This window comes from Centruroides vittatus, unplaced genomic scaffold, assembly GCF_030686945.1.
Source record: "Centruroides vittatus isolate TY-2023 unplaced genomic scaffold, ASM3068694v2 contig_1012, whole genome shotgun sequence".
Taxonomy (NCBI): Eukaryota; Metazoa; Arthropoda; class Arachnida; order Scorpiones; family Buthidae; genus Centruroides; species Centruroides vittatus.
The window spans coordinates 1,137,860-1,149,604 of NW_027120659.1; the positions used below are offsets into that span (position 1 = coordinate 1,137,860).

The following is an 11,745-nucleotide window of genomic DNA, read 5'->3' on the forward strand; positions in this document are numbered from 1 at the left end:
AGGAAGTGACTCCTCTGAGGGAATTACACTCTTCAATTATGAATGAATTAATAATTAAAAAAAAATAATAATAATAAATATATATATATTTAAAAATAGCTACGTTTATCCTTGCAATTATAAAAAACTTTTCTTACTCCGTTGTATTGTTATTAATTACTATTTACCGAAATATTATATACCAGTGACGTAAATGATAGTCCTAGAGTCGTTTCGTCCTCCGGAATTCAACGTCATGAAGTTGCCTAGCAACTGACATTGACGTCATAAAAGTCTGGAAAAAACAAGGTGAGCATTAACATTGTTAATGGTAAATTCTTTATGGGTTATTTATTTATTTTTTTCTAGCTTCAGATTTCTAGAAAAGGATATTTTATAGGGCACGGACCTTCGTGATACGAAATTTATTAATTAGACTTTTACTTTTCGTACTGTTTAATATGGGCCAATGTCTGTATTTGGTTTGTATTAAGTCATAATAAAGGTTGCTAAACAATTGTCTAATTTGTCTTTAACGTCAAATAAATACTACAATTTGGTTTTTAAATTGCAATTAAACTTTAATCAATTAAAAATGAATCGAATTTAAACGTTAATAAATTCAAAATAAAAAAAAATAAATGAAGAAAGTTTAAACATTAAAATTTAATTTCGTATGGGATTTTGTAAACATTCTTAATTAAAATTAAATCATTTTATTACTTGAAATTATTTTACAATTATAATTGATTCATTTATTATATTTTTGATATAAAAAATTAATTTACGCTTGTATTATTTTAAAAATCGTATTTATAAGCATGTTTTAAAGAAATTTAAAAACACATCATTTATTAGTTTTTGGTTTAATATTAAAATAATTCTTTTTAAAATTTTCTCTGTTGAAATGTTATTGTTTCATAAAATAAATAACATTATAATTGTTTTTTTTTATAATATTTATAAAAATTCAGAAATGAATTTAGTTCGTATTCCATTTTTCAATCCAGTTTAACTTATATAAGTTGACATTATTTTAATAAAAATTGACGAAATTTCTATACAATTTTTTAATGATTCTATACAATTTTTTTTAATTGACACTATGTTATAGTTACGTAATTAACCCGATTTTCTTTCTTAGAAAATACAAAAATAATGTAATTTAAATCTTTTAAAAAATTTGTTTACAAAATAAATAATAAATGTAACTTCTTATTTTATTTTATTTTTTTAATGTAGAAAAACCTTTAAAAAAAATATCAAAGTAATCATTTGATTCTCATTACAAAACAAGGAAAACAACTTTCGGATATATTCCGTGACGTAATTTGAAAGAGCCAATAGGTTGTAGTATTTTGGAATGACGTTGTTTAACAATTAGCCAATCGATCGGAATAAAAAGTTTTCCACCAATGATAACTGATTATTCCATCACGATATTATAAATAAATTTGAAGAACAGTTTCACTCAAATTCAAAACTTCAATAATATAAGTTTCATTGTTAACGATTGGTTCTGACTTTTGGCCAATTTTTGGATGTCAATAATACTGTTCTATGGTCGTTTTGCTTAAGAAAACTGCGTAAGAAGTGATATTTTCAGGTAAATAAATTTAATTTTATATAACTAATTTATGTTTTGTGTATAATAAAACATAAATAAATATTTTTCCCATTTTTTAAAAAATATATAAATATATATTTAAATATACATTTCAAAATTATTCTAGTATTTTTTAATGTAATTTTCTAAAATATTATAATATAGTGATTAATATTTTTGGCAGTAACACTTGTTTAGATTAGATGAGGGTAAGAGAAGGGAAAGTGCTTTTTTTTAAAATACAGCTTCAGTTCTCTGACCTTACTTGACGAAAGTAATTAATATTTTCGTTTTATAATTTAAAACATGAATAATAAATAAGTAATAAATAAAAGGTATTATAATAAACATTTTCTGTCATAAAAATTTAAATTATTTAAGTAGAAATTCATTATTATTTTAAAAATAATTATGTAATATTGTAATTATTATTATTACGGTTATTAAAAAGCTCTTATAAAACATTTAAAATGCCTGTTTAATATATATATATATATTATAAATATTAAACAAACATGAAAAGGCTATTATTATTATTTTTATTATAAACACTATGTTCCATTTAACTCGCGTGTTTACGTATGAACTGATCTGTAAAAGTAATTCATTCAATACCTGTGTGAATTGTCTATTGTATGTTAATTATCTCTATACACTGATATTTAGAAGTTAAGGTCAAATATATTAAATAAATTTTCTTCGATTGCCTTTTTTAAATGGAAATAAATATAGAAATTGCCATCCTTTAGTTTATAGGAATTCGTTGTTGCAAATTAATTTAATAAAAATCAAGTGTTTGTTCGGACTTTAAGCATTGTTATTGTAATGGTGACCTGAAGCAGCTTCTAACGAAGGACACACAAAGTTTTCCTGGATTGATATTTAAATACTGTTTTTTTTGTAGTACTTTAGCTTAACATTATGTCAAGGACAGAAACTACAGTATACATTTCAACTAGCAATTGATAGTCGAAAACGTTTTGTAGTTGCAGCAAAAATATATATATATTCATACACTTAACACCTTATTCTTGCCGAGAAAATATAAATTTATATTTTCTCGGCAAGAATAAGGTGTTAAGTGTATGAATATAGCAATTGATAGTCGAAAACGTTTTGTAGTTGGCATTTAAAATTTATCTTTTTTTTTTTTTTTTTTTTTTTTTTTTTCGTTGTTATTTACTATACAAAGGATTAAGTTGTTTGTTAAGATAAAATTTTAAATTTGAAAATTTCTTATGTGATGCATTAGAATATTGATATAAAGAGTCATTTTTCTTGGAAAATATATTAGATTTTTATTGAATCACATTCATTCTGGCACAAGACTCGCCATTTATCTGCATTGTCAACCCTGAATTTGAAGGTTTTTCATTCTTTTTTTTTTCTTCTTATTTCTACTTAGCATGCTCATCTATTAACATAATCAAATATTTCGAAACAGTGAAAATAATTAAAATTATGAAAATTTTTAGTAATGAGGAAAAATCCATTAAATATTAAAAATTTTAAATATTGTTTATGATTGACACGAGGAATTCCTCTTAATGGCTATGGCGCTATTATAAAACAAAACAAACAAAAAAAAAAAAAACAACAAACTATTGTATTCGTGCCATTTTCTAAACCATAATTAAAAGTTTTAATTGTTATAAAATTTACTCAAAAAATATGTAGATAATTAAAATTTATTACATTTATTATTGTTTCATTTTATAACAATTCAGGCAAAAATTCTCCTCGTAGACAATAGATAATGAAATTTTTATTATTTACACTCGGAATGCTGTTTATCATCTCAATTAACGTAATTATCTCTAGACAGATTAGACAGATGATCTTTGTTTCAATGGTATTCTCCTGGAAAACTAAAAGGCAATTGCATAAGTTTCATCGTAAGGATTTGTTTGAAGTGTCTCTTATGTTGTATAAAGTTTTAACAATTAGTTTTAGCCAGAAAAACTTAAAATTCGGTTTTTTTGGGGGGTCCCCACAAATAGGGAGCTCTAAACCAATTTTTTTTTTTCATAAATTCATTACTATACTAAGAATATCGAAATTTACATCTAGGGCATTTCTGGGGACCCTAGATTGTCGGTGTGGCACAGGTGCAAGGAGCATGGCACAGCGTTAAAAAACGAAAGAAGAATTCTCCCAAAATTCCCCGAACAAAAATGTTTGAAGTTAACACAGTATATGGGCCCCCCGATTCAAATATTCCCCCATGAATCTATAACTCTCCATTGCTAGTACAGGAGTGCCAAGATTCAAAGATTCTAATAGAAACAATTGCAAAAAAAATATATATATATAAAATTCAAGGACTTCTAAATTGGCTTGCTACTATTGGAAACAAATTGTTTAATCCTAACAAAAGGTATAACTCCAAAACACAAGACTTTTGATTAAGAAATTTTGAAGTTTAAACTAATTTACGTAATTTTAATAAAATAAATTCTCTGTTTATAAAATTTAATTTTATAATGAGCCTAAATTTATTGTAAAGTTATTTATACTTTATTTTTCAGAATCATGGGATGTGATCTAGTACACGATTTACTCGGCGATCTTTCTGGAAAAATCGGCAGATTAATCTCTCGACATCCAATTTATTTCGTTATCCTACCCTTATTAATTGCCTGTGGTCTATCCAGTGGTCTTTACAAAATAAAAATATTAAAGGATTACGAGAAACTTTACATCCCGAAAAATGCGAGAAGTCTTCAAGAAAGAAAAATGGTAGACGATTTGTTTCCTATGAATTTATCAAAAAACTTTGACATGATGAGAATGTCTAAATTAGGGAGATTAGGAATGGTTATAATTACTCCACGTGATAATGAAACTGTTCTAAGAAAGGAATTACTTCAGAGAGTCGTACAAGTAGATAATTTGATACATAATATAACTATAGAACACGACAAACGGAAGCTGAATTACAGACATATATGCGCAAGAAGTTCAAAGGTTTGCTACCAAAATGGGATTATTTACATGATCAAAAATAAGAACATTAAATTCGAACGAATACCGTACCCACTACAATTGGATTCCCTAACTTATCATTATATAGCTGTGCCCATAAGTGTAGGTGGTGTACAGTTGGACGAAGATGGCTTCGTTTCTTACGCAAAAGCAGTTCGCTTGATGTACTTCTTGGACGATGGTACAGCTACTAAACGTAGACTTGCAGAAGAATGGGAAAGTGAATTTTTAAAAATAGTCAATGCACTTAGATATGAAGAAGTAGAAGTGACCGCATTCTCCATTCTGTCCATAGAAAATGAAATTCATAGAATCACAGAACATGGATTACCTTACGCTTGCGTCGCGGTTCCTCTCATGGTTATCATATCCGTAATTACTTGCATGATGTTCGACTGGGTAAGAAGCAAACCTTGGCTGGGTATTTCTGGTTTCTTGACTTCAAGTATGGCGGTTGGTAGTACTTTTGGAATGTTCGCTTATTTGAATGTGGATTTCACTGATGTAAATACTGCAATTGCCCTCATAATTTTCGGTAAGTTACGTCTTATTTTCTATAAAAGTAGGAGTCGAGTTTATTAAATAGTGTTTTAAGTCAATTCGAAAGCATAATGATAATACCACTTTAAAATTTAGGATAATTATTTAATTTTTCATACATTAAGTATCAAGTAGAATATATTAGAATATAATGCCGTAGATTTGTGATAAATGAAGTGATTATTTTACACGCAAACTATTTTAAACATTGGTTTTTAATGCAGTTTTCAGCATAATCCATTGAAAACTAAGTGGCATTCGTTGGCATTTTAATAATTGAAGTGTTGAACACGAGATCGTGTTAGTAACAATCACATGGCTTTATAAAGGTGGAAAAAGCCGTGTGATTGTTACTAACACGATCTCGTGTTCAACACTTCTAGAATAATACAACACGGTTTCACAACAAATTAATTTTAATAATTATCGTCTAAATTTTAAGTAAAGAGATTTCTTATTCAAATAGTTTAATTTTATGTATAATTAAGGATTATTTAACAAACATAAATCATGTTTGTTAAATAATTTGGGAAATTATGTCCAAACATAACCCGTTAATTTTTTAATTTTGAACCAGACAATAAAACATCGATGTCTGTATACGAGTATTTTTATGTAATTCAATGTAATTGGATCGATTCGAAGTATTTTTATGTATTGTTTCCATGTAATTTTCCTACCCTGGTCAGTGGCAGGTTATCTCATGGGCAAAAAGGACAAAAAGATTGGTTTGGGGGCCCCCAATAGGAGACCTCAAACCAATCTTTTTGTCCTTTCTGTCCATGGGATAACCTAAAGAAAAACCCGAAGAAAAATGTCTGAAGTCAACACTGTACGTAGTGGCCTCCTAATTCAAAATTGTCAGGGGCCCATGAAGATATATAGACCCTAATTTATAAATATAAACTTTCTAATTGAACTTTTCAAATCGTAAAAACTTTTTCCATTCGAATCAGATCTAACTTTTAACAAAATATAAATTAATTCTTTTTTCTTGGCCCTCACCTAAATCGACGTTAAACCTCCATATTGATATAATTGATAATTCAATGCGAGACTCGAACCAGTCTCATAAATAACAGTAATAAATTTTCATTTTATATAATACAAAAACCAATCTCGCTTAATACTCATTTTATATCGAAGGTTATTTCCTCTACGGCTAATTTATATTTAATACGTATGACCCGATATCTCATTTTCTATCAGCCGAATTATTATTATAGAAGAGATACAAGGTCAAAATATCTACACGATCCCATTTGTCCGTGTCTAAAATAGTTTTTATGCTTTTATTTAAATGTTTTACATTAATACTAATGTATACAAAACTAAATTGATAAATAACTAAGTTTTTGTGCATTGATTTAACCTTGGAATTTTCTATTCTTTTTCTTCATGGGCCTAAACTATTAAGGAAACTAACTTCATTTTTATGGTATGCAAGGAGGAAGTTTCTTACAATAATTGTCTCATTTAAGAGTTAATCTGATAAGAAACTTGCTTTAATTTTTTTTATAAAATTAATAATTTAGGGATTAAAATTAACTTTTTTATATAGAAAATGAATGGATTTTAATTACATTTTTTCACAAATAATTTAAATTGTTTAAAATTTTAATTATTATAAATTAGGATAATTTTTTGTGAATCGTTTTAAAAAAATCTTATGATGATGATTGCATTGTTTTATATAGTTTCATACTTGAGAAACTGAAGTGGCTTTATATTGTATTATTATTACGTCTTTACTAATTATTTAATGAATTATAAAATTAAGTGTAATTATTCTAAACTAAATAACTTCACTGCTATTGCAGTTCTAGGAATGCACAATTCTTTTATATTTTTGACCGAGTGGAGAAGCACTGGAAGTAACCATAGCGTTGAAAAAAGGATGGGTGATACCTACTCTCAAGCTGTTCCCATGATTTCTGTTTCGTGCCTGACATTAGGAATCATCTTCGTGCTATCATGTGCTCTGCCATATTATGTCATCCAAGTGTTTTCTTTCTATGCTGTTACTGCCATAATATTTACATATATTTATGGGATAACATTTTTTGGTGGATGCATGGCTCTCAGCGGATATCGTGAAGAAACCAAGCTTCATCCCATTACGTGTTTACCCATAAAACCTCTCTGCCTTTCCGGTAGGTAATAATTTAACAATTCTCACGACTAATCTTTCATTGGTGGTGGATTTACAAGGATTGGTGTTGGAATTAACCTCATTATCTAATTTTTCTAGGTAAATATAAATTTTTTTTTTACTAATATTATCTTAATTGCTTATTTATTTGCTTGGCATTACTCATAATTTACTAAATGTAAATTCGTGAATTTAATTTTTATATTTTACATTTCTTGTAGAAAAACGAAATCCTTTATTCCGATGGTTCTGTACTGGTGGCAATGTAGTTTCAGATTACGAAGATAATCAAAAAGAGCCAAAAAATGAGTGTATGGTGTTCTTCCAAGAGAAGTTGGGCCGTTTATTAAAATATAGAATGACCAAGATAGTTGTTGCAACAGCGTTTGCTGCTTATCTTATTATCGCAGGATGGTTAATCACTAGAATCAAATGCGGTTTGGATTACAGCAATCTCTTTCCATCCAATACTTACAGTTCCAGATTTGTAAAACTATTCTACAAATATTTTACTGACTATTCTCAAAGACTTCAAGTAATCGTAAATACTCAGCTGGATTATTCCGAGCCGGAAGTGCATGCCAAATTTAACGAACTGGTTCAAAGGTAAATACAATTTATAACATCTCAAATGTAATTACAAACTTATACAATATTAAATTAATTGAATAATTAATTATAGGTTCGAAAATGCCACTTATGCTGGAGAACAAGAGCTGACAGAATCGTGGTTAAAGTATTTCTACATATTCGTCAACAATGTTACAGGGATGTTTGTACTTTACGCTCATAACCTAAGAAAAAAAATGGAATTTTTAGATGCCATCAAGAATTATTTTCTGAAATTAGAAACTGCAGTTGGATTGAGTTATGATATACACTTCAATTCCAATGCTTCTGATATCCTCTATAGTCGTTTCTCTATACAAGTTGTTCATACTCACGATAACTACAACGAAATGCAAATGATGCAGAACTTCAGGGATTTGGCTGATAATTCTGATTTTCCTGTAATAGTTCATAGTATGTGGTTCGTTATATACGATATTTTCCTCGGAATCAAGAGTACTTTCTTCCAATTTTTTGGCACCACATTACTTGCCATGATTGCTACTTTCTTCGTATTCGTTCCCAATTTAGCTTGCACATTTTGTGTTTTCTTAAGTTTTGTTTCGATACAATTAGGTGTTGTAGCTTATGCTTCTCTATGGAACATCAAATTTAATGCCGTATCAGTATTTAGCCAGATTGGTTGTAGCATAGTACCTATTTTATTCTGTTTACAAATACCGTATGTATATCATAAGATAGAAGGAAAAAGGAAAGTTAAAAAAACACTATATTACGCAGGCATGCCAATTTTTCAATCATCCGTATCAACATTAATAGGACTATTTGTTTTGTCATTTGTTCCAATACCAATTTTTCCAATTTTCTTTAAAGTTTCGTTTCTTGTAATTTTGATAACGGTATTTCATGCATATTTCGTCGTACCGACATTACTATTATTTTACGAGGATCTATTCCCTCATACTAAAATTAAAAGATCTTTCCATAAAACTAGCCTAAGAACTAGTTTTAGAAAAAGTAGCATTACATCTACATTTAAATCCAGTATAAAATCGAAGAAAGAACCGGACGAGGATATGACACCCATGTCTGGTTTCCACGAAGAAGATGAAGATGAAAGTGAGGAATCCGGATTCGAACACTCTTCCAACGAACTTAGTAATGAAGTGTTCGACTTCCACGACAGAGACTGCAGTGATGAAAGTGTTTGAATTTCCTTTACTTGAAAAATACTCATTCACATTGTATTATTTGTCTACCATTTGAGCATCATTCAGCTTTCTCTCCAATGCTTAAATTTTAAATATATTGTGATACGATAAGAGAAAGCTCAAATTGACTGTGATTCTTTCTGAATTTATAAAAAAATATTGCTCATTATTCATATATTGTATATACGTTCATGAAAGTCATATAAATAGGGTTATGTAATTGCTGTCAAATGCTAATCTTATTTTATGTACTTTTCTGTTTAACATAATTTAATTTAATAAAATAATAATTAAGAATTTCATGTCGTTTTTTATTTGAAAAATAATTATAAACAATTCTATCATAATCGACTGGCCTGCTAATTAATTGAAATAATTTTGCCAATGAATATGGAGATTCCTTACCTTACGTTAACTATTTATTTCTTCAAATATCTAAAATATTATCGTACGAAAATACTCGGTGTCAAACAAAATCCAGATGAATGAGTTTCGAGCCATAAACTTTATATCTGATGGCAATAAATACACGTGTAAAACTAGCTGGTTAGAATCAAGGTCACATATAGTAAATTTGATAATTCTAGTCACATAATGAAGCTTAATTAGTAAACAGGTTATCTACGTTGACCCAAAAAACAGCGAGTTTATCGAATTATACTTTATTGGAATTTTCAATATATTATAGAACTGTATTGGAGAAACTCCGACTAGTAAGACAATTTTCTGTAAATATTATATTCTGTAATCGTAGTTATAAATTCAAATATATATTGAGATATTTTTAGTTTGTATATAGTGTATATGTGTGTAAATTCATACGTACATGCATGTATATATGTATATGTTTATATATACAGTACATTTGTATTATTGTTACAACGTGTGTGTGTATGTACTGTACAGTACATACATACATAGGCCTACACACAATGGTTTTCTCCCAGCAATTACAGATTATTACTATTCACCACAATAAAAATACATCTACTCAATTTCTGGCATTCTTTCTTCTTGATGAACCAAAATTTTCTATAATATATATTTGAATTTTACAAATAAAACGAACAGAAAGTAAGTTAATAAAAATGTAATTAATTATAATAATTGCGTATTTTCTTTATTTTTTAAAAGTAATAAATGTATAAATTTGTCTCACCGTTTAATAAATATTACTATTTTATTGAGCAATACAATTCTAACATTAACTATTACAAGGTGTTACAGGGATACTCGATACTGTATATATATAAATATATTTACAGTGATGCGTATCTTAGAATATATTAAAAACTTTACTATAAATAATTGATAGAGGTTATAAATAGTAATTGTTATTGTAATCGAGAAATAAAGAGGTCAAACAAAACTTTAATTAAGTAAAATTTTCCTGAATTTTCATTAACATTTTCCCCCTTTTTGCAATAAGTTAATTAAATACAATAATAAATAGGTTTAAAATTTATCTTTACTTCCTATTAAACTTTTTTAATACTTAATACACCAATACACCAGTAGTGTTGTTACTCTTAAAAAGGAACATCAAATACTTATACTTAAAAACAAATTTGAGTATTCACGACACGTGGGCGATCTGCCAAGAGGGATGCCTCCTGGGATGACTTTCTATAAAAATTCGCCCCTATTTAAGTGTTACAAAACCTGAAGAAACCTGAAAAACTTCACGTGGCCAGCCAGTTGGCGAGATGCCAAGGGCTGGCCACGTGGAGTTTTTCAGGTTTTCTTCTCCAACGTCCAACAACTATCAGTGTACAGTGGTTTTATCCAGTATATTGTATTAGCTACTAATACGTATATATTAACTGAATATTGATATAAAAACACATATATACGCAATAAAGTATATGCAAACGTTAATAAATGTATATATAAAAAGCTTGATATAATTATTTATAATGTTAAAACCTTCATAAAAGCGATAATAAAATAGAAATTTTACTATAAGCTTAGGTAATATCAGTTTATTGAAAAATAACAGCTAATTGTATATAAAAACTGTATAGATTTTGATAAAAAATAAATTAAAATTAATATATATTTGATTTATTATTTAAAATTAATGATGATACTATTGAAATAGTTTAAAAATAGATGTAAAATATTTTATAATTGCATGTATATGACAATATGTCGATATAATATATACATTTAGCTCTGGTTACATAAATATAATTTACAATCTCGATACACATCCAGCCCGTTGGAAAAGGCAGTAAAGTTAGACTACCGCTCTAAGGAACCGGAATCGAATCCTAACGAGTAACCCCCAGTAATTTTTCGTGGGTGGTTCTTCTCTCAATACCCGGTCGTCCCTTTGAGGATATGTCCGAATCCATACTAGGTATGATTAAAAAGGGGTTATTAGACCCACAGGGCAAAGTCAAAAATGAAAAATTAACGATTGGATTGCATTGATGGTATTAGACAACACATGGGCAATCTGCCAAAGAAAGATGTCTTCAAGGAGCTCTTTTATGGAAAATTTCTCCCTATTTAGGTATCACACGCGTGAAGAAAACCCGGAAAACTCCACTGGCCAGCTCGTTGGCCAGACTTGAAGCCATAACCAATTAGCCTACTAGTGTTCAGTCACTTTGTCCACTTGGCCACTGATGGGCGCCATTGGTACACACTAAAGTCTTTATGTACTAGTTTTAGCTATCATAATTAAAAATTTTTAG

General features: G+C 28.3%; 1 protein-coding gene across 1 annotated transcript; it reads left to right on the forward strand.

Moving 5' to 3' along the window:
* The first annotated feature begins 1,442 nt into the window (after window positions 1-1,442).
* LOC136986434 (patched domain-containing protein 3-like) lies at window positions 1,443-9,340 on the forward strand. The gene is made up of 5 exons (XM_067283992.1): window positions 1,443-1,585; window positions 4,114-5,105; window positions 6,931-7,263; window positions 7,484-7,868; window positions 7,945-9,340. The coding sequence occupies exons 2-5, from the start codon at window positions 4,118-4,120 to the stop codon at window positions 9,041-9,043; spliced, it is 2,805 nt and encodes a 934-aa protein (XP_067140093.1). The 5' UTR covers window positions 1,443-1,585; window positions 4,114-4,117; the 3' UTR covers window positions 9,044-9,340.
* The last annotated feature ends 2,405 nt before the right edge of the window (window positions 9,341-11,745 follow it).